The sequence below is a fragment of the Triturus cristatus genome, chromosome 4_2, assembly GCF_964204655.1.
Source record: "Triturus cristatus chromosome 4_2, aTriCri1.1, whole genome shotgun sequence".
Taxonomy (NCBI): domain Eukaryota; kingdom Metazoa; phylum Chordata; class Amphibia; order Caudata; family Salamandridae; genus Triturus; species Triturus cristatus.
Window position 1 is genome coordinate 723114821 of NC_140586.1, and position 24418 is coordinate 723139238.

The 24418-nt window shown below is 43.9% G+C and overlaps 1 protein-coding gene across 1 annotated transcript in view; it reads left to right on the forward strand.

Annotated features, from left to right (window-relative positions):
- SHISAL2A (shisa like 2A) overlaps positions 1-16524 on the forward strand; it is a 518326-nt gene extending 501802 nt beyond the window's left edge. The window contains exon 3 of the mRNA XM_085600160.1: positions 16079-16524. Coding sequence (XP_085456286.1) covers positions 16079-16263 — 185 coding nt within the window. The 3' untranslated portion in view covers positions 16264-16524. The remainder of the gene's footprint in view (positions 1-16078) is intronic.
- Positions 16525-24418: the final 7894 nt, after the last annotated feature.

Here is a 24418-nt window from a genome sequence, read left to right on the forward strand (position 1 = left end):
ATTCACAAAACTATCTCAATTTCCTCCTCTCCTATATTTTCCATGGAAAGATCATCACACATTTATATTTACTACTTGGTATTAAATGTAGTAGGGATCTGGGGAGTTGCTGGAAAGAGGGGAGTACTTACTACTAAACGTCAGGGGTTATGTGAGGAGTAGTAGTAGGGAGTTAAGGGAGGGCTAACATGGGTTTAGAGAGTGACAAAACCCCCATCCACGAATGAGTAAGCTCATTGCTATTCAGAAACTGCACTTCCAAAGTTACAACTGTCACAAATGACCTAAAACAGCAGAACATGTACTCCTGCTCAGACCTGGAATGATTCCAGCACCATACATGACCAGCTACCGGTACTGCAAAAATATATATACATTTAATTTAATGTCATAAACAATTACGCAGAAATTAAACATAAATGCTATTTTATCCTAAATATTTTGATAATATTTTTTTCATTTTTACTACAAAGTGTAAGAGTAATCATCCAGAAATGTACCTTGTTTATAGGCCCTTCTATCTTTAAGAAATAGAAGTCAGAATCAACAAGATATTGGTTTAATTAATGTAAACTCATAATAATACACATACACTGGAGTATTCCAGCAGGGACTACCTGTCCCAAGATTCTACAGTGGCTACGGAGGCAGCATGATTTAGCACCACACCTGCTGCCAATTTGAGTCTGCCACATCACTAAATAGCGCATTCTGAGTACCGACAGGGTGGAAGCATTCCAGCAGGGACAACCTATCCCAAGATTCTACAAGGGCTCTTTCAGCACCTCACCTGTTGCCAATTTGACTCTGCCACAGCGCTATATAGCGCATTCTGAGAACCCTTCTGCACCCGTTGATGTCCGAACGAGGCTGGGCTGGGCCTAGTCTCTTGACTACTCGCTCTTTTGGGCATTCCATCAAGGTTGTCCCATGGATGCTGTTTAGCATCACCTCAAAGGAAGTAATTGACAATGTCTTTTTTTTCTCACGAGGTTACCCTTGAGTGGGTTCAGATGAATTGTGTGCTTTAACCTTACTACCACCCTGTAGGCTACAGGGGTTTGTGTTATCACGATGGGGAAGAAGAAGGTGGTTAACCCGAAACCCACATTGGGACCTATAGGCATGACCATAGATGCTTTTTTAGTGATAGCTGTGGGTGTCCTCTTTCAGAAAATTGATCTGGCCGAGTGTCGTTTGTCTCTGGATCATGATGGAATCCCAACCTTGCCATTGCCTTTGCCCTTTGATGATTGCACTGAGGCTTTGAGGGATCACGTAGCTCCTCTGGTTTTTGTAGAGCCCTCTGTCACTATCCCTGCCACTGGTCACCCCATGGACGCAGTGGCCCAGTTGTCCCCAAGCAATCGCACTCCTGCTGCTAAACGCAAGTGCAAGTCTAGGTTCCTGTCCCCCAGACCGGAGGCCATGCGTGGTACGATTGTGAGCCCCCTCTAACAGGAAACTATCTTGGATGTTAACGAAGATTGCCCATAATGACTGAATTTGCATCTGTTAAAAATGACTGCCTGACCACTATCAATGAGGGACTAAATAAGCTTCCTGAGGAGGTCAGTAAACTCATCAAGTCTCATCCTCATTTGAAGCCTCCTTCTACTGACTAACCCTGGGCCACGAACTCCGCTCCGCTGGCGGAGTTTGCAAATTTTTGCTTACTCCGCGTTCCGTGGAGAACGCAAAGTCTGCAAAAACGTCTGACTCCGCAACAGAGCGGAGTTCAGCCCCGGACCCTCCCGCCTCAAACCCCCGCAATAAATATTTTCAAATAAAAATGACAATTAAAGTAAAATAAAAGCCAACTTACCTTTATCGCGCCGTCTCCGGGCTGCCCTCCTCCTCCACGCCGTAATCCCCTATGTCAGATGTACATCATGGTAGGACTGCGCATGCATAAAGGTAAGTGGGCTTTTATTTTACTTTAATTGTAATTTCTATTTAGAAATATTTAATTGCGGGAGGTGGGAGGCTCGGAGTGGAGCTCCACTGAGCTGATGCCCAACTCTGTGGAGCTCCGGGTAGAGAAACTCCGCCTGCTCTGCCCGGGGTTACTACTGACCTGACTCCGGTCGCTCCTACATGGTGTTGTCTTATATTGGCTGCCATAATCCCCGATCCCTCTCTCTAGCAGACAAGTGGTGTATCCACCTGTACTTACTAATGACTCCAGTTCCTTGCAGCGTAAATCTGGGGCCATGGTTATGAGGGGTGCTGCTCCTCCACATGCTCGCTTGTATTGCCCCACAACTACCAAGAATGAGGTTGTTATTGACTTTCCTCCGGCGGCTACACCTTACGTTGTGGTGCTGGGGAATGTCCACCCTCCGAAACGGCAGTGAGTGAATCATTTGCCCAGCTAATAACTAGGGGACTCACTGGATCGGCCTTCATTCTAATCTTCGACCCACATTCACGACTAGATTAACATAGTGAAAAGAGTCAGCTGGCTGGGGAAGAATGCCAAAGCTGATGAAGGGGATTTAGTGGTGGTGAACTGTAATCGACCTCAGGTTGCTGCGTAAGTTTTGGCAGCAATCAGTTTACAGCGATACAGTATCCCGTTTTTCATTCAAGCTGTTCCACTGGGCTATTTCTATGGGCCATAGATTGACGCTCCACGTGTCCAAGCAATGCATCATGGCCTTGGTCCACCCACGGACCACTCTGTCCTTTCTTCTCTGGAGAATTGGACCTATTTTGCCCCCCTGAGTGCCCTGGACTCTTGTGATTGACTAGCTCCTCAAGCTCTTCTTGTGAATTCAGTCAGTTCCCCTGGTCGTAGCTCTCCCATCCCTCCTCGTACAGGTTTTGCTTTATGGCACAACAACAATTTTAACGTAGTCTGCTGGAACATTGCTGGACTCGCTTCAAAATTCAGAGACCTGCATTGACATGCTTTTATCAGGAAATGTAATGTTATTTGTCTTCAGGAAACCTGGGTGACCTCAAATAATTTTTGGGTGGGGGTATACAGTTTATTTTGTTCCAGCAATTGCCTCAGTCTCCGGTGGGGCTGAAGGGGTTCTAGTAATTTATATTGCATTGGAATGTTGAGGCTTGAGTCAATGTTATGCCTTCTGGATCCTCTATACTCCAGGCATTAAGACTGTCAATTTCGGGTTCTACAGAATTCTTTCTTTTTCACTTTTATAATGCTGCCTTTTCTCCCCACAAATCATCCAATATATCCCTTCTGGGTACCTTCATTGATTCTGTAATCAATAATGTGGGTGGTTCTCTTAGCCCAATCATTGCAGGGGATTTTAATATTCACTTGTGTGAGTGTTCCCTTAGTAGAAGCAAGACAAAGCCTCCATGTAGGCTCTAGGAGGAGCTACACAAAAGAAAAGGCTCTGAGCAGAATAAAATTGCAAGTGGAAATAATTTGTTTTTTAATGTTGGAGAAACTGATCTATGCTCCAAATCCACATATTCTCCCCACATTTACTGACAGGGGCTGCTCTTTAACTATAGATTTTTGTTTTTGTTTCAGCCTCTCTTTTTCTGTTGATGTCTTGTTTTAATATTTTACATAGTGTCTTCAGTGACCACAACCCAGTTTCAATTATCATGAGTTGGAGGCAGTCCATCTTAACTCGCACTCAGGAGCCTCTTCGTGCTCTTTCCCTTTCTGATCAAGAAAGGCGAATCCAGTGGGCAATGGTTGAGCCTGAAAGATTTAAGCGCTCCCTGTTTCATAGCTGTGCTCCGGATTTTAGCACCTGTCTAGAACCCATTGCCACTGATTTATCAATCTTACAGTCTTTTGGGCGTATTTCTAAAAAAACAATTGCGCTTTTATCGCACCTGGCTACTAACTTCACTCCTGGCCCCCGATGGTTTGACACAGGTTGCTGTAAGGCCCTGAGGTCTCTAAAATCTGCACTGAGAGCTATGCCTAGAAACAGGGATCTGATTTCCAACCTTTGTAAAAAGAATTATCAGCTTGAGTGAAGGAGTCATAAATATGAACTAAGTGCCCAAGTTCAGGATGACCTAGCTCAAGCAAGTACCTGGAAAAACAGGTTCAACCTTTTGGCGCATACTGAACCAACAATGTTTTGCTCAGGGAAAGGATGTTACGGTGTGCCATCACATTGCTGCTGACCAATGGGTAACTCACTTTAAAGGTATCTATAATTATCAAGCGCATTCTGTGCAGGCAGTCGTTCCTGCACTGCCTCCCAGTGGTAGGTTTAAGCTAGCCTTTAAGTTGGAGCAAGTTACTCGGTGCATTCAAGGTTTAACAAGGATTAAGGCTACTGGCCCAGATGGCATACCTCCAATCAATCCATCAATTAGGGGAATTGTAAGCGCTCTACTCACCCATGAGGGTCTCAAGGCGCTGGGGGGGAAGGGGCTCCGTTCAGTCAAAGAGCCAGGTCTTGAGTGTCTTCCTGAAGATGTTCAGGGAGGGTCTGATGTCGATCGGGAGCGCATGCCAGGTCTTGGCTGCGATGTAGGAGAATGCTAATCCGCCTGTTCTGGCTCTGTGGATGGGATGCGTGGGGTTTCGGTGAGGACAAAGTTGGTGGATCAGAGATTTCTCTTGGGTGTGTGGAAGGAGATTCTCTCGTTGAGGTATTGAGGTCCGGTGTTGTGGAGGCATTTGTAGGCCTGGGTGAGTATCTTGAAAGTAACTCTCTTCTCAATGGGAAGCCAGTGGAGGTTCCATAGGTGATGTGTTCGTGGTGTCGAGGGATGCTGAGGACGAGTCTGGCTGGGGAGTTCTGTATGGTCTGGAGCTTGCGGTGCAGAGACTTGTTGATCCTGACGTAAAGGGAGTTTCCGTAGTCCAGTCTGCTGGTTATGAGTGCGTGGGTGATGGCTTTTCTTGACTCTGGTGGATCCATTTGAGGGTCTTTCAGAGGATGCTTAGGGTGTTGAAGCAGCTGTAGGCAGTTTACAGAATTTTGCTACGTGGAACTCCGCAAAGTTACAAAAAAACTCTGCGAAGTTCTGCAAGTGGTGGCGTGCAGTGCGAACTGCAGTTTGTGCTGGTATTCCTGCCGTTCTGGTCAAAATTCTACCCGAGCGGCAGCTCGCGCTCGCAAACTTACCCTTCGCGATCACGAACTTACCGTTTGCGATCGCGAGCAGGAAAAAACTCTGCTGCACATCGTGAAGTAGAGTTTTCTGTACTCCGCGTGCTCCATTGAGTGTGGAGTGCAGAAAACTCTGCAAACTCCGTGCACGGAGCGAAGTTCACAGCCCAGGCATAAGCTGGAGGCGACGGTGTTGACCTGTCGGTTCATGGAAAGGGATATGTTTCTTTGTGAGGTGGAGGTTTGGGGTCCAGTTTTAACACAGATTGTAATGCCTCAGTTAGAGAGTCACCCCCCCAGCCCACCACTGAAATTGTCCCAGTTTTTAAAAAGGGGGTAACGAAAACCCAGAAAGGTATCTCCCAATTTCCCTCATTGATCCTGTAGTAATGGTTCTGGGGTGTATCCTGTTGTTTAGACTTACCAACTGGGTAGAGGAAAATAACATCATATCTGACGTATGGTATGGTTTCAGGCAATGGAAGTCTACTATTGATTAATGCCTGAACCCATAGTCAGTGATCAACAAATGTACTGTTGCCCGCCCTGAATCCCTCCACCTGGCTTTTATGGATCTCGTGACAGCCTTCGACAGTGTCAACCGCGACAAACTCGGAGGTATCCTTTTGGGGATGGGTGTCAGTTCCAATATTGTAATCTACCTGTGGGATCTTCATGCACATACGACCATGTCCATTGGGGGTACTAGCCTAGCAGCCCATATCGAGTGTATTAAAACCGAAAGAGGGGGTTAGGGAAGGGTGCATTTTGGCCCCTTTTCTATTTACTCCATATATCAATAGCCTCGAGCAGGCCCTGTTGGAGTCTAAGGCTGACTGCCCTCCAGGTAGGCAATCCATTTGTTCTATATGCGGACGACATGGTCCTGATGGCAAGGACTGCAAGGAGTCTGCTAATCCTCCTAAACTCTTTCTTTAACTTTATGGAAAAGCTAGACCCGGCTGTTAATTTTTCTAAATCTTATTAGATGGTTGTGGGTTCCAGGTCGGCCAAATCACAGTCTTTTAGCATTTGTAACCAAACAGTTGCTAAGGTAAAGGCTTTTTCATACTTAGGAGATTTGATTGACTCTAATATGTTATGGAAACCTGTTTTGGGTGTTAAGTCTGAGGAGTTTTCTAGATCTATTGCTGCACTTCTCCAGTTTTCATCAAGGTTGGGTAATAAACCTCTTACGACTCTCACAAAAAGATATCAGGCCAAATGCACTTCTAAGGGCACATATAGCAGCGAGATCTGGGGGTATACAGTTCTTGAGTGCTTTCAGGTGGCTGAAAACAAATTATTGTGACGGTTACTCTGTGTTCCCCCCAAGCAACCCCTCAATGGGTGTGCATGAAGAATTGGGGGTGGGTTATCTCAGCGATATTTTAGCTCTGCATCCCCTGTTAGGCTGGATAAGGCTGTGGTCTAATGAAGCTCCCTTTCCTAAATCGGTGATAGCCTAAGACTGCTTGTCACTTGATGGGGCTTTAAAAATCCAGATGGTTAAGTACAACACGGAATACTTTATGTGACTGGGAAGGGGGGAGCTATTCTCTAACCCAGAGGGTATCTGTAAGATGGATAGGTCCGGGACAAAAATTAGTTTTAGGAGAAAAGAACTGGGGCGAGAGAGGAGTCAGAACTCCAGAAACCTTTGGTTCTGTTGTATGTGGTGTTGACAAATGCACAGATGATGGAGCCTTATCTTGTTTATGTAAAACAAAACAGAGAAAACTCACCAGGTTTAGATTCATGTGGTAATGTTATAATCATGGTGTACGAGATGAGCGCAGTGCATGCAGCCTTTATGAGGTTCTGCGTGCGATCATCTCGTGTACAAACATGTTTGTGTTTGAGTGTCTTCCACGCTCCAGGCTGTTTGCTGTTTAGCGGACTTTCGAGCAACGTTCATTTTCGTGCTTGAATTTGCAGCAGCTGGACACCCTGGTCATGGGTGTATTTCCTTTGAGAATAAACGGAAATCATCCTTCTTCTGCCTGCTGTCATTATTTAACATCTTGGTGACGATTTGGGATTACACACCCATCGACCATTTCAACAATTTCAAGCTTTTCAACCCATTTTGTACCTCTTCATGATCGGCTTGTGCTCTCTTCGCCGCACCGCTTGGATTTAAAATACCGGAGCCTTCCTTCTCAGCGTCTATTCTTCCTCTTTGTGGACCCTCGCTGGAGACGCTACTCATCCTGGCAGAGTGCGATTCTCCTCTACGGACCCTCGCAGGAGACGCTATTCATTTTGGCAATTAACGAGATTGCGTACGCCGATCTCCAACTGATTTAAAGGGGTACTGCCCTATTTTCAAATGAGATTGTGCACGTCGATCTCCAACATGTTTTTGATCTCATTCATTTAAAGTGCAACTCATTTCTTCAGATTTGGGAATCTGCTTCACATACATGTGCCATTCCCAACTACAATGTTTTAAAATTGGAAGCGTCTACCTTCATCTCATCACTTCCACAGGCAGGGGCCTGTGATTGGTTAGTCTTCACTCATTACTACTCTTGCTCAGGTACTGTTGAACTTCATTATTATTTGCTGCTGTGACATTCAATATATTATTAATTTTCATTAAGCACAAACTTATCATTTAGGCACCCCTTGTTTTTCATTGCTACGTGCCTCTACAATTTATAATTTGTTTTTTACATTTGTTTTGCCATATTTTCATTATCTTAAACTTCGTCATTATACATTGTTACTATGGCTTCATCTCAACAGATTACAGCTCCTCCTCTTTTTTTACAGTCCCCTTGCAAACCTATCTTTAAATGGCGTCAATGAATTAACATTTTTGACAATTATTTAGTGGCAATTGACGCAACAGGTTTTTCTCCTGCACGTAAAGCGGCTATTATATACAGTTGTATTGGTCTTGCCGCACAAAAAGATTTTGACAACTTACCTCACGTACCTCATGCAGGTTCAGGTGATGATTGGGACCCTTTTAAAGAAGCTTTAGCTCGTTTAAGCAAACAATATGATGAAGAACCGAGCATTATGGTAGAACGCCACAATTTCTTTAAAAAAAAAACAAAATATTGATGAAACTGTTGAGGAATATATTGCAGAATTGAGAATACTGGCATCCACTTGTGAATTTGGTGCAATTACAGATTATGCCATCAGAGATCAGTTTGTTTTCAGATGCTTTTCTCATAAGATTCAAGAAAGACTGTTGAGCTGTAGGAACCCTACCTTATCTGAAACCATTGATATAGCAAAATCAATTGAACGTTCTATGGTCTCCTTCAAAGCCATTCATGATGGACAATCTGTAAATTCTCTCACTACTCAACCTGAGGCAACTGTTTCTGCAATTTCAACTAACTATTCTGGGAAAAACTATCAAAGGAAAACTTTAATATGTTACAGATGTGGCTCTAGATCACATATTGGAAATTCTCCCAACTGCCCAGCTGTAGGCAAGAAATGCACTGCATGCAAAAAAATGGTCCATTTTCAAGGAGTGTGCAGAAATGTCAGAAGACCGATGAAAATCAACAGTATAGACTTCTCTGAGGATATACAAGCTGTTTCAGAAAAACTCACCAACGTTGTTGTTACAATTGAATGTAATTCCATTAGTGACATAGGTACTGCTAAAGGTCCTTGGTGTGAAGTTTTTATTGCAGGTGTTCCATTCCAAGTGATGGCTGATTCTGGATCTCCTATTACAATTCTCTCAGAAATGTATTTTCAAAAGGAATGGCATAATTCTGTACCACTTACTCCCACAGATGTAAATCCTAAGGCGTTTGGGGAAACTGAAATTGATATGCTTGGATATTTTAAATCCAAGTTGTTATGATTAGGACGTCATGTTTTCGCAAAAAAATTACGTTGCAGTTAAAGGCAGGGACATTGTTGGCTGGCAGGATCTTGCAATTTACCTTAAACCAGGTTCAGATAACCCTATTGTTCTTGGTGATTTACCAGGAGGATATGTCACAGATGATACTGACAACATAGATATGTTAGCCATTAATACTTCTTCCTTTTCAGATCTCCCCACTGATGTTAATAAGATTATCAGCCAGTTTCCCATGGTTCTTACTGAGAAAATTGGTACTGTTTTGGGTTTTCAACATCAAATAAGACGTAAACCAGACGCTCAACCCGTAGTGCACAAGGTCAGACCTTTACCTCTCAGCGCCAGAGATGATCTCAAGAAGGTATTAGATAATCTCTGTTCTGAAGGTATCATTTTCCCCTCTGATTCATCTCAGTGGGTTTCTCCCATTGTCGTTTGCAGGAAAAAATCAGGCAAGGTGAGACTCTGTGCTGACTTGCGCTCGTTAAATAAAAACATCATTATAGATTGCCACCCCATTCCGAAAATTCATAACCTTCTAGCTAGTTTAGGAGGTTCCAGGTATTTTTCTTTAATTGACCTACGGTCAGCATATCATCAGATTCCCCTCAGTGTTGATTCTCAAGAGCTCACCACTTTCATCACTCCCTTCGGGGCATTTAAATACCTTAGGCTGCCATTTGGACTTGCTTCCGCTGCTAGTTTGTTCCAGAAACTCATGGACTCACTCCTCAAAGATATTCCTGGAGTCCAAGCATATCAAGACGATATTCTGGTTCACACTAGCAGTCGTGAAGCACATAATTCCACCTTAAACAAGGTTTTGTCAAAATTGTCTACCTCTGGAATGACTATTAGACATGATAAATGCAAATTTGGTGGTCAAACCCTTGATTATTTAGGTCACAAACTTTCTCCTGAAGGTATCAAACCCAAAATATCACTAACCACAACTGTACGTGATGCATCACCCCCTAAAGACAGAGATGCCCAGCGTTCTTTCCTTGGCTTAGCTGAATACTATGCTCGCTTTGTACATGGCTATGCTCAGATTGTTGAACCCCTTCGAGCTTTACTTAGGAAAGGAGCAAAATATTTGTGGAGTGATGATTTGCAAGACACCTTGAATCAGGTTAAGTTCATCATTGAACGTGCTCCTGCCCTTCAAGCATTTCAGGATGACTGAAGATGTTTTTTAAATGTTGATGCTAGTTTGTCTGGTTTGGGTTCTGTTCTTTGTCAATGGGTAGGAAACAAGGAACACACAATTGCATTTGCCTCCAGAACATTACAACCTCCAGAAACACGGTACAGCTAAATTGAAAGGGAAGCACTCGCGTGTGTTTGGACCATTCAAAAGTTCAGATGTTACATTTGGGGACGAGAATTTGACATCTTCACTGACCATAAACCATTAGTTTACTTTCTCTCTAGTTCTGGTCCCAATAAAGCTACTGCGAGATTAGTATGTTTACTCTCCAATTTGCAAGAATACCATTTTGTAATCAAACACTTACCTGGAGGGAAAAACTTCAGAGCAGATTGTCTTTCTAGGATGTCTTTGGAAGCTGAATGTAATGAATGTGATGATGGTATTTCTGAGTGTGTTGTGGCAGCTATAGATGCTATCGTAGAATTTCCTTCTATTTCTGAGCACACTTGGAGAGAAGAATATGTTAAGGATCACAGCCTTAATAACGTTAAGCAATTTATCATTGAAGGTTGGCCCGAAAACAGAGTGCTTTCTGGTCACATGAAGAAATTTGCTTTCGAAGCTGATGAGCTATCCATTGCTGATGATATAATCATGCGTCATGATTTGTTCATTCCCCCTGAGAATTAATGGAGGAAAATCATTCTGTTAGCACATCAAGGTCACCTTGGTATTTCTAAAACTTGTCAACGAATCAAAGAATTTTATTGGTGGCCTTCCATGGAAGCGCAAGTGAAATCAAGTGCCTTTTATCTGATAAAAGATGGAAAACCCTACAAACCCCATTACCCTTCCCATGTGGTCCTTGGGACAAAGTAGGTATAGATTTTTCTGGACCCTATGAGTTGTTACCTGCACATAACAAATTCTTAATTTTAATGGTGGATTACTTTTCAAAGTGGATGTTTTATTGGTTTTGTGATGGTCCCACTACTGAAAACACCATCAAATTTTTAGAGCATATTTTCAAACTTGAAGGTTCTCCAAAGTCGATTGTCACTGATAATGGTACACATTTTATCTCTCAACGCACAGGGAAGTTTTTAGAGTATCATGACATCCAGCATTTTAAAGTAGCTCTTTATTCCCCATCTTCAAATGGTCTGGTTGAAAGAGGTAACAGGATTATCAAAGAAGGCACACAAACTGCTATTGCTTCAAGTTTAGATGTTGGGGAATACCTTAAGGAAAAGGTTTGGTCTTACAACACTACTCCCCATGCCACCACTGGGGTTGCACCTTTCACCTTGCTGAGAGGTAAAATGGCGCATTCTAGTCTATTTCCCTCATGGTTATCTAGTAAGTCTGAGCGAAAAATTGATTCGTTAGATGTGGTCAAAGCCAGAGTAAAGAGCAACCAAGACAACCTGAAAAGTCAGTTTGACTCTAAAAAATATTTTACTGGTCATTCCTTGAAACCGGGTGATTGGGTTTTAATTAAAAACCCTAAGAAAGTGTTGAAAGGTTCCTCCAAATTTTCTCCGCCAGTACAAGTTTGTAAAGTGAGCAAAGGTTCAGCTCTTTTATTCAACAAGGGATGGTGGAGTAAAAGGAATCTAGTTCTCATTTCAAGTTCCCAAGCTGATATTATTGTCAATCATTCTCTTTCCAACACAGGTCATTCACAATCTTATAATTGGTTACAAGATGTAGTTGCTTCCAAGCCTCTAAGTAACCCCACCTTGCTTACACCTGTTCATCCTTCTCCCTGTGACACATTTCCACCTGTTGCTCTCACAAATCTATTGTTGGTTGATAAAAGTGGAGTGACATGTGAGAAAAGTTTTGCTCGTATAAGGAGATTACCTGATAAATTCAAGGATTATGTTCTGGATTGATTTGTCATCTTCTTTTCCTTTCCAGACTTTGTAAACGTTGCATTGAATGCTCTATTTTCAATTGTATTTTTCAATATTTTGAATTAACTGTTTTATTGGCCATGTTTGTATTTCCTTTCATTTGCCAAGGAGGGAGATGTTGTGGTAATGTTATAATAATGGTGCACGAGATGAGCGCAGCCGTTTCAGACTTTATGAGGTTCTGCGTGCGATCATCTCGTGTACAAACTTGTTCGTGTTTGAGTGTCTTCCACGCTCCAGGCTGTTTGCTGTTTAGCGGACTTTTAAGCAGCGTTCATTTTCGTGCTTGAATCTGCAGCAGCTGGACGCCCTGGTCGTGGGTGTATTTCCTTTGTGAATAAACGGAAATCATCCTTCTTCTGCCTGCTGTCATTATTCAACAATTCACTCACTGTTAGCCTTTCCCGGAGGTTGTTATTTGGGGTCTATGGGTGCCTGTGGGTGCGTCAATGTGTCTCCACAGGGCATCCTACATTTTGTTATGTTTTGTAAATATTTTACCGCCCCAAGAAGATCTTTTATTATTCCACTTTTGAGGGGTAAGGGTTTTCTTAAGTTTGTCTTGCCCATGTATTTGCGGACACTGAGCAGTGAATTTGTTACTTTTAATGTTATCATTTTTTGAAGATCCGTTATGTACCTGAGTAAATTAGAGAAAGGATTACTGGTTTTTACATTGTTGTTATTTTAATGGTTGCTAGGGGCCTGTGATGGATTGTTTTTGATGCTTTCATTTTCTATGTACTTTTATGGTTCTTATGAGTCTGATAAAGTAAATTTGAAATTTTTATACACATTATAGCAAAGTAGGGTGCATGCAAAAAGGAACCAGCCAGTGGATACTATAGAGGGATCATTAGCACATGGAAGAAGTGACAGTTAGTAAATCTTTTCCTACCTGGCTTAAAAATAACCTATACAGTCCAGTGGTGCATATATATTTCTCCCTTGTTTTAACATATTTCAAATAAACATCCACTTGGACCATGACGGTGAAGGATTGTTCACAATATTGCACTCTTTACATAAGGATCATCACCAAAGGATATAAATGGCGACTGAAGTGAGAATACATTTCTTAGGTTCGGTATCTTGGGGATTCCGGCTTCTACTCTTTGAAGCGAGAACATTTAATCATTGTAATATGTGTGCTTGTTCATATACATTGTGAGGGATATGCTGATATGAGTAGTAGAGTGAATAGTGCAAGTAAGTGTGCACCCTGATATACACCCCCAGAGTATTGATAGGGCAGTAAAAAGAAGTAAAATGACCCCCACACCATGCGAGAGAACTCCTGTGGTGTGAGGAACATTAGTTTTTCTTATTTTTAAAAACAAATCTCTGCTATTTATTGTACCCGATGAATAACCTACCCTGTGGTATCATTATTTATCAGGTGCTATAAATAGCACCTATACTTGTAATCAGTAGGGGTTGGTGAAAAATTCCACTGTGCTGGCAGAGTTGGCAGAGTTTTGTCCACTCCGTGTTCCACTTGGAGTGCAGAGTACCAGCAAAATTCCACCAATCGTAACATGGCAATTTTTTTCTCGTGTGCAGTTTCCCAACATTAGATTGGCAAGTGCGAGCGAAATTTTGTGTCCCCTTGAGTGATTTTCTGGTGCTAGAACGCCTCCCAGCAAGATTTCTCGATGCGGGTGGTTGCGGCAGGTCATGACCGTTTGCGATGAGAAAGCTTTCACTTCTGTAGAAAATGTACTTGAGTAGGAGAGGAAGCAGCACCCTCTGCCGTGCTGCATGGTGTCGTTCAAGGTGATTTTACAGCATGGAACAAGCTCCCAGTGTCAAAAATCTGCACGAGCAGCACTAGGTGCTGAATTTCACTTACTTGCGGGACTCCACAGAATCTCGTGGAATTTTTATATAACTCCGTAGAGTGAAATCTGCGAGTTCCACCCATCCCTAGTAATCACCCATAGAGGCAGCAGGTCTTGTAAAATATATGAAGTATAAACATTCCATTTACTGGTTAATAATAGTGACTAAAATCACTATTGGGTGACAAGTTCTATTAAATCCACCCCTATAGGGTACCATTGTTTTCTATATTTTAGCATTACCTATGTGCATGTAGGGTGCACCAGGTATCCCCTATATTTTACCTAAATGTAGAAAGATGACATTGTTTTAATATGAATCATGACCAACGCCTTACCTAATATATAGGGGGCAAATTATCAGTTACGTACAGATTTGATTCAATTGTTATCCTTTGTAACATGGTGACAAGCTAGTGCTTACCTAAGAGCGGTGCATGGAAATTGGAGCACCAAGCAACACAAAATTAATTATTAAAGAAATATGGAACACCATTGTCCAAACCAAAAATGGAATAGCTTATTTGTAATGTATCTAGATACAACAGAATCGAAGCAATCTTTTCTCAAATTAGCCAAAGGAGACAGCACTGCAGTCACTTTGAAATTTAAGGAAAGCATCAAATCCTCAGCATCTTCTATACACGGATAATGTCTTTATTTTATTTTGAGAATAGATTTAATCCCTCACAGGTCTTCTTTGTTTTCTCTTGATTCGATTGTTCATGTCTTTTGGTAGGAGACATCCCTCTACCTAAACAAACTGTGTCATATTTATATATTTTAATTATGTTGTTATGCATGCATCTATCTATGCATGTACATATGTATGTATGCTGTATATGTGTAGAATCTAGCTGAAGGGAGGGGGCGCAGAGTGGAACTGGGTTCTGTTAGTCAAAGCAGATTGATATTCTTTCATTATTGGACTTGGTGCCCTGGCAGTGGCTAGTGCCAAGTGCCACTGAAGTTGGTGAGTTTGTCAGCAAGCTCTGTGGACTGCTGGTCGTGATGGCTTTCTAGCTGATGCATCCGTTGCAGGAGTTTCACCAGGATGATGTGATGTGATCATATTTCTTCAAGTCTTTGATGAGGATTGTTGTGGTGTGTGGCATGCCTACAAGGGAGCTGGTGTGGAGTCTGTGTGGTGGACCATGAAGGAGGGAACTGGCACCATCCAGATGCAAGAGTGCAAGGGCATGACTAGCTGCTCTGAAGTCCTTTTCCGGAAGGAATAGTTTCATTTTCTTTATCAAGGAGAACTGGTACCAGCACCTCTTGATTTTCTTGGCAATATTCTCCTTGAGAGTGAGGGGAGTGTCATGCAACCGGTGCTCATGTATAGCACTCTGACACCTTCGTGTCTGGTTTGCGCTATATGAAAAAACTATGAGTGAAGTGGCCTTCGGCCAAAGTTGGGGTCCAAACCTGTCCAGTTTCATCTTGTTAAGCCACTTATAGCCTAGTTGTTGCTTTAGGTTCTTCATGACTAGTAGTAATTCTGTTTCGGTGTGGATGTGCTTCACATAGGTGCTAGACATATAGGTCTTCATGAGTTGTAGGCGGTATTTGAGGCATTCGATGTCTGGAACAAAGGAGACTTAGATGTAACTTTGTGTGTCAGCTTGGATTGAGGATGAGGATAAGGCATCATCTTTATGGGAGATGGCTTTGAGAGATTTGCACATGGCGGCAAAGTGTTCCAGAGACAAAGGGTTAAATAATAACCGTTGTCGGATACAGCACCGAGGCGTGGGTATCAGAAGAGAAGCAGGCTAGGTGTCGTTAATATCTTCCCTGTATTGCGCTCAATGTTATGCCCAAAGTATTTCTCATATAATAGTAAACAATATGAAGTATGTAATTTAATCATGCTTGCAATGTCTGCAGAAATCATCTATACTGTAGACTTTCCATTGTGTCTAAAATCTGCATACAAATATCGCGCTTGTGCACCAGGTATCCCCTATATTTTACAAAAAGTGTGTGGCAGTATAAACAACTCTGTACGGCAGGTATTAAAGGCACACATTTCCATGACGTCATAGGTATAGTAGACTGTGGCGTCACACAAGCACTGAAATATTACAAATTCCTTTCAAATGAGAGAATGAGCAAAAAGTGCATTTGTTTTGAAAACTAGTCCGGATACCGAAGTGCATGTCAATGCAAACCTATGCCAGTTTCACTATTTGTATAACTGAAGAGAGGTGGTGTATATTGTTATCTGCATAACTAAAGCACGTTTTATGTTCTAGTTGCAGAGCAGAATTCCTTGGAGGGTACCAGCAGATCCAGCCAGTCAACAGGACCCAACGGTTTTAAGAGACATTTTTTTAACCATAAACTGGACTGTGATAATCAACCACAGGATCCTGATCGACTTTTCCAGAGATGTTTTATGGCAACTGTTACCACCATCAACGTGCAAGGACCTACATAATGTCTGAAGTGTTGTCTGAAGATTCTTACGAACATCTTACTCTGTACTTCAAGTTCATACTGTGTTTTCACCAACCCTGCTTTTTGTAACGTTTGCCTTAAAGCTTTGTTCTTAGAAGATGGATTGAAAAACATATATTTTTTCATCTGTTTTTCTGTAATACAAATCTTGTCATAGTTTTTGTTGTATAATACGGAATTTTCAAGAGGCAGAGCACTGTGCATTTGTTCGATTAATTAAATAAATCAAAACTTTGCAATACATTGCTCTCTCTGTTTCACACATGTCCTTTGAGGCTAGTCAGTCAAATAATCTTAATTCCGCTTACTTGCAACCATAAAAGAATACAACCAAGATTTAAAAAACATTTAAAATAGAATGCAAACAATATACAATAGACTTCATGACAATAAGAATTCATAATCAGCAATGTGGCAGTGATAAATTAAATTGATATTTCAACAAATAGCAGTATGGCACTGGTTAACAAATAAAAACGAAAAGAAAAGTTATCTAACAACAACCATAGATCAACGTACAAACAACATATATTGATCTGTAAAACAACACTGTGTCCCTAAAAACCATGATATTCATAAAAAATTCATTAAAATTCATATTAAAATTTAAAAATCATTTCCCAACCAAATTCCGTAAACAGACAGCTGTGGAAATATATCTGTAGATCATTAGACATGTATATTCATCATTTAAAAGCTGGAGGTGGTATAGGGCCGGCCGACACTTCCTGATATTTGAAAATTTTAATAGGGGCATAATAAAATCCCTCTTCGGGTTAGTATAAATGTCGACAAAAAAACAGGAAAGGCAGCGTGTTCTGTATTGATTTAGAGTCAGACAGGCATGGATCTAGTTTATCATTACAGTAAGCTTTTCGAGGATAGGAAACCTAGAAATGTGCGATAAAAAACCTAAATCTAATAAGATAAAATATTTTCGCATGACAAAAATAAAAAGAGAGATAGAGCTCAACACGTAGGGAGCGTACTAGATGCAAATATTCAAAAACTCTCTTTTTCCCTATCTCCAGGTACTCACTTGTAGGCTTTAAAAAAGATAAAAGGTCTATTTTCAGCTGAATTTTTGGGATCTTGACAATAAATTCTGGGTTGTTAAAACAATCCACCAGCCCCACTGTCTCGAACTGTCTTTTATGTAATTGAGCCATGGTATCTTCTGCATATGGTCGAGTCTAAAAGATCACATGACTTACCTTCGGTAACGATATATCTGTAAGTGACATAGGTTAATTATGAATTCCTCTCCTTAGAATTACCCCTAGGCAAATTTTTTCCACAGCAGTACCTCTGCGCATCGATAGGTGGCGTGGGTCGGCTCGGCATTCGTCGTAGGCGGCATGGTCGGCAGAATAATGGCGCTGTATCTACTTAGACGCCTCCCTCATGTGCTGACGTCAGTTCTTTACACGACATTCCACACCAGAAGCACAGAGCCATGCAAGACACTGACCACTGGTGCACAAAACTAGGGACCTGAAAGGGGAGTCCCTTACCCTCTAGGGTTCGCAGAACAGGGAGGATAGGTGGGGTAGTGAGGAATCCAACTAACCTATGTCTCTTACAGATATATCATTACCAAAGGTAAGTAACTTGTTCATCTGAAACAGAAAGTTAGTTATGGATTCCTCACCTTAGAATAGATACCCCAGCAATACCAGCCCAGGTGGTGGGTCTGCAAACCAAGTTCACACCAGAAAGTCCTGGAGAACTGAACGGCCGAAGAAGCCGTCTCTCCGGACTTGGCAGTCCAGGCAATAGTGTTTGGTAAACGTGTGTAGTGAAGCCCACGTACCTGCCTGGCAGATTTGAAGAAGGGGGACTCCACGTCCCACAGCAGTAGTGGCGAATAGATCTAACCAAGGCTCTCCCCACTGCTGAAAGAGACCTTGCACCACATCCGAGTGAAGACGCCATTAGTGATCGATCCTGCACCTGCAGCTGAGTTTGTCTACCTTGGCATTCAGAGAACCTGCCAGGTGTTGAACCACCAGAGAGATGCACTGATGTTCCAGATATGTCCAGAGGTGGAGCCTCTTGACATAGGGTCCATGACCCCACCCTGCCCTCTTTGTTGCAGTACCACATGGCAGTAGTTTTGTCCATGAGCACCTGCACCTCTTCTCCGGGCAGAGGGAAGGAATGCTTTTAGTGCAAGACGAATCGCCTGAAGCTCTAAAACATTGATACTGAGGCCTCTGATGTCCGCCTCTCCCATGTGGCCTCCTCACCCAAGCAGTGATGCATTTGTCACCACTGTGAACTCTGGTTAGGGAAGGGATAAGGATCTGCTGTTGACCCAATCTCAGTTCATGAGCCACCACAGCAACTGTGGTGCAGTGCCCTCTGAGATCGGGACGCAATCGGAAAGATTCCCCTGATGCCGTGCCCACTGGAACTTCAGGTCCCACTGCAGAGCCCGCATATGCCACCTGGCATAGTCCACTAGCCGGATGCAGGAGGCCATGAGGCCGAGTATCCTCAGGGTCATCACGACCGAAACCCGGGATAGAGGCTGAAAGATAAGAATCATTGCCTGAATATCCCGGACTCGCTGCTTGGGAGGATAAGCTTGAAACTTTGGCACATTGATGGTGAACCCCAGCAAATGCAAGAGGTCGGGTGTAGTCTGAAGGTGGGTGACGACAGCCTGGGGCGAGCCCGCCTTCAACAGCCAGTCGTCGAGATAGGGGAAGACTGAAACCCCAGATCTGCGCAGATGAGCTGCGGCCACGGCCAACACTTTCGTAAACACTTGAGGGGCGCTGGTAAGGCCAAAGGGGAGCACGGTAAACTGAAAGTGCTTATGGCCTACCATGAACAGCAGGTAATGCCGGTGGGCCGGCAGGACGGGGATGTGAAAATAAGCGTCCTACTAGTCCAACGCTACCATCCAGTCTACAGGGTGGAGAGCAGTATCAACATCTTGAACTTCTCCTTCCAGAGGAAGCAGTTGACGTCCCTGAGATCCAAAATAGGACGCAGGCCCTGGTCCTTCTTGTGCACCAGAAAGTAGTAGGAATAACAACCATGACCGACTTCTGGGGCAGGAATGCGCTCGATGGCTCCCTTGGACAAGAGAGCTGTGACTTCCTGTTGGCAAAGGGCCTGGTGATCCTCCAAAATGCAATGGAATTGAGGTGGCATGGATGGAGGGGTAGTGCCAAAGGGGAGGGAGTAGCCCCTTTGGACTATCTGTAAAACCCACCTGTCCGACGTGATGTTGAGCCAGTGAGGGAGGCTGCTGCAGAGGGGGTGCTGGTGGACTGGCCTGCCCCCTGACCCACCGACCCACAGCGGTGGGATCCACATCCCCAGCCACGCAAAGGCTGGACAGCTTGCACAGGCCTGTGGCTTTAGGCAGAACATGGCGGGGCACTCCTTCCATAGCCACAAAAAGGACAAAAAGCAGGCTGAGCTGGGCGGGAGGTGGAAGTGAGGCCTAAGGATCTGGCCGTAGCCCTAGAATCCTTAAAGCGCTCGAGCTCGTTGTCTAGCTTGTCGCCAAACAGGTGACGGCCATCAAAGGGCATGTCCAAAAGTCTTGCTTGGACATCCCTCGAAAAGCCGGTGGACCTCAACCATGCATAGCGTCTCAATACTACAGACGTGGAAATCGTCCTGCCCAGTGAGTCGGCAGTGTCCAGCCCACACCGGATGGTGAACTTCGCTGCCTCTCTCCCTTCGGCAACAGCATGGGAGAGAACGGTCCGGGCCTCCCCTGGGCACTGTGGCAGCACATGCACAACCGTGTCCACACCGAGTGGGAGTAACGGCCCAATAGACATGCGGTGTTCACCGACCACAGACTCAAGCTGGAGGAAGAAATCATCTTCTTCCCAAGGTGGTCCAGCTTCTTGGATTCCCTATCAAGTGGTTCAGTAGGGAATGCGCCCTTGGACATTAAGGCTTAGACTACCAAGCTCTCAGGGGTAGGATGGGAAGAGAGGAAAATGGGGTCGGGTGGTGGCGTTGGGCAATCATCCTGTCCACATGAGCCCCTGTGTTGGGCTTGGACCAAGTGCCCAAAAGGATGTCCATAAGGGCCTCATTGAATGGCAGCAAGGGCTCAGATGACCACCACCATAGGAAGCTCGAGGTTCAGGGCCTCAGCTGCCCTATGCAGCACACCAGCAAACTATGCACCCTCCTCCGTAGCCACGGTAGAGGGAGATAGCATGCCAAGGTCTGGGGAGGTATCCAGACCACTGGCCTCACCCGACTCCTCTCTCCAGGCCGGTTCCTCCAACTGGTCTGCAAGAGGGTCCACAGACCCCTCCCAGTCCTCCCCACACTCTCCTGTGAGCCACTCAGGGTGGTAGGAAACATCAGGAGAGAACAGGGGCACAAACGTACCAGCCAGCGCCAGTACCGGCTTTGGACGACGTTGGTCCGGCTCCATGCCCTCATCGATGGGGAGGCCGGGGTCACCGCCGGCTGGGGACATAACCGGCATCGGAAGTGGTGGGGGTGTCGTCACTGGATTCGGCGCAGGAGGAGTTGTCACGAGGTCGCCAGGTGCCGATCCAGGCTTGGATCCTTGGGGGCCTTGCAGCGCCGGACCCAAAGCTGCCGACATCGAAGGCCTAACGACCCCAACCGAGTCCGTGGGGCACTAGGCATGCTGGCAGAGTTGGGCTGCCGGAAGGTAGAATCTAAGGCTTCATGAAAGCTTCGAAGCTGGGCAGGGGTAGCTCTAAGTCCCGGAAAGGGAGGGAAGGCCAGAGTCAACCAAACAGGCTGCGCAGGTGGAGCTGGACAACTACCTGCGGCGTTGGCCAATGGACAGGGAGAACGCGAAGAGCGGCGATGCTTCTTCGCCTTCTTCTCCTGATTCGACTTACCCGAAGACTTCGATGACGAGTGGTGGTGGTGGCTCCGAGACCGGTCCCGTGACCTCCCTCTCGACCAGGATCACGGAGCGGACTGCCGGGCCTCGACCAAGATGCCAACGATGAAGGTGGAGTCGACCAACGCCACCTATCGACGCGCAGAGGTACTGCTGACGAAAAATTCCCCAGATCCAGTCTGACGCCTGGGGGTAATTCTAAGGTGAGAAATCCATAAACAACTGTCTCTTTCGGATCAATCCAATATAATTGCATGATTAAGGGCCAGCTCATCTTTTACCCATACAGAATGCCAAAATAAAATTGACGCACTCTGTAGGCCTGGGTGGTAAATTCCGTTCCGCTTGCAGAATTTGCGGAATTTGGATACTTTCACGTTCCGCAGAGAATGCAAAATTGCCAAAAATTGGGCGAGCCGTGGCTTCACGGAATATTTCGCTTGTTCGCGCTTTCAAAATGCGTGTTCGCGAGATATTTCCCCCCGAGCACACAAGCAGCGTTCGCGAACAGGAAAAAAGCATTGCAAACGGGCGGAACAAGCAATTCCCAGTGTTTGCGGAACTCTGCGTCCTCGTGGAGATTTTTTACCGTTTCGCAGAGCTTTGCGTAGCGTGACTACGCAAATTCCGCCCACCCCTAGCACTTTGTATACTATGGGTTAAGGGAGTCAAGCCAAGTTCAGTATGACAGAAGATAATGGGGAGACTACATGGAACTGTTAAAAAGCATCTAAGGAAATTATTCTCAACTACCTGAAGACGTGCCAGGTTACAAAAGCTCCACACTCCAGGTCCCATACACAATTACAGAACACGAGCAAGCCTTGTAGATGTTAATTATTGTGTCAATGGGTCTGGAACCTAGTTTCTTTGTGAACCTAAACAATGCCTCCAAATTTTGGTTAAAACTACTAATGCTTGTTTCAACTAAATGATGGCAAGTACATTTGTGGTTGAAAGAGATTCCCAGATACGAAAAAGTTGGAACATAGGACAACCTTTCATTAATAAAACATGATTTTAAAGGGGGAGAGATTTGCCTGCCACCATAGTGTAAGCCTTGGCAGTTGTAGTCTTTAGACCCAAATCAGTCATTAAATCGTTGAATCTAGTGACAAGCTTTTGCAGGCCCACACTGGTTCTGGACATTAACACACAGTTGTCTGCATAAAGTAATGCCAGAAGATTTCTAGTGCCTGTCTTGGGAGCATCAACATGCCATTGATTAATATAGCTTTCCAAATCGTTGATGTAAAGACAAAATAAAAAAGGGACAAGGACGCACCCTTGAGGAACCCCAGGATTCATTTTAATGGGAGCTGTGAGTTCCTCGTCCACCCCATACCTAACCCTCCCAGTCACATCCTGGTGCATCTGTGCTAAAAAATGAACTAAGGATAGATCAATGCCCAGGTCCAGCATTATTTCCCATAGTTTTCCTCTCTCCACCCAGTCAAAAGACGATGTAAGATCCATGAACCCAAGATAGAGGGAACCGTTCTTGTTTAGTGTGTACTTACTTATGACCAGGTGGATGTTGAGACACTGTTCAACAGTTTCAAGGTCCCTCCTGAAGCCATATTGTATATCAGAGAACTTCCCACTTTCAGTTACCCAAGTCTCCAGCCAATCTAAAATGACCCTACCCATCAGTTTGCATGTATAAACCATTAATGAGATTGGGCGAGAGCATCTTGGGTCTGACCAGTCCCCTTTTTTAAAAATGGATACTATAATCACAGTGGCCCAAGATATTGGAGGGCCCTGAGAAGCTATGCAGCTTAAAATATTGGTCTGCAGTGGGAGCCAGAGGACAGGATTGGCCAGAAAAAGATCTGCAGGGACGCCATCCATGCCAGATGCCTTATTCTTTATAGTCTGATATAAGGCTTTTCAACTTCATCAAGCGTTGGGTTCGCCAGCTCGAAGATTCCCTGACCAATTTTTGTGTTCATATAATTTGAGATGGAACGGTGCTCACTATTATCGCTATATAGGCTAGAAAAGTGTTGTACCCAAGCATCGGGCAAAATTGGGGCATCAATGCTACTATTCTGGGAACTTTGGAAAAAAATGGAATTAAATTTTCCAGAAAAGTCTATTGAGACTAGCTTCATGCAATTGTTCCTATGCCTCTTCTCCTATGGCCAATTTATGTTTCACAATAGCCTGTTTGTATTCATTTCAAAGATGTTTCACCACTAGATTATTCCTATATTTTTTTAAGTGCCTTAATAAGGTTGCTGTGAGATTGGGAGCAGTCACTGTTGAACCATTTATGAAGCCTCTGGGGTCTCGGTCTCCTGTCACCTCGTAAAACATTGTTAATGGTCTCGGTTATTTCAGCAAAAGCCCTTAACAAGGACAGGGGATTTATCCTACTTTCTAGACACTCCAAGATTTGTGCCTTATTGGTAGTCAAAATCTGCTAAGGGACGGAGTCCGGATCTACCAGGGACCACTTACGCAAGAGACCCTTGTTTTTATTATAAACTATAGGGTGTAAATTTGACTTCCCAGAGGATTAGCCAATCTGAGTCTCTAAACAAATAGCTAGGGGAAAGTGGTCGTTAAAGCAAACCTTTAAAATGGAAAATGCCACAAAGTGATGTTTAAAATATTCGGAAAGGGCAATAAAGTCAATGAGGCTACCTTGGCCTCTGCCCATGAAGGAGACGTGGTCTCAACCCACTGGTTGGATAAGATCTACTGTTAAAAAAAAGAGAACATTTAGAAAGCAGAGAGTTAAAAATGTACCCACAGGGGTTATGGTCAAAATGACAACCACCATAATTTTCCCCGTCTACTAAACAGCATGCAGACTGCTTTGATGAAGGACATAATCTACATTTAAAATCCCCCCCCCCCCAGAGTACAATAAAATCTGTTTTTAGTTCCTCTATATCTACTTAGTGATTTCCCTAAATCTTCTGCAATACCAGTGTAGTTAAAAACAAAAATATTGATAAAAATTAACAATAATCAATGTTACACTCTGATTAAATAAAATGTTAATAATTTGAAAATGGGGTGAATCAAGCTGTGTCTTGCCAACCTTGTCTTCTAGTGTAGTTGCCACTAAGGTAAGTAAGCCCCCCTTAAGATGGCTACCCAGTGCTGCGCCTGCTGGGGTATGTATGGAAGCATAACCATCAATGTAAACTATCTCTCTCATCCAGGTTTCTTGGAGGCATATAATGCTATAGTCTTTTACAAGGTTGAGCTAAGCCTCATTCCTCACCTTGTTTAGTAAACCTGCAATACTCCC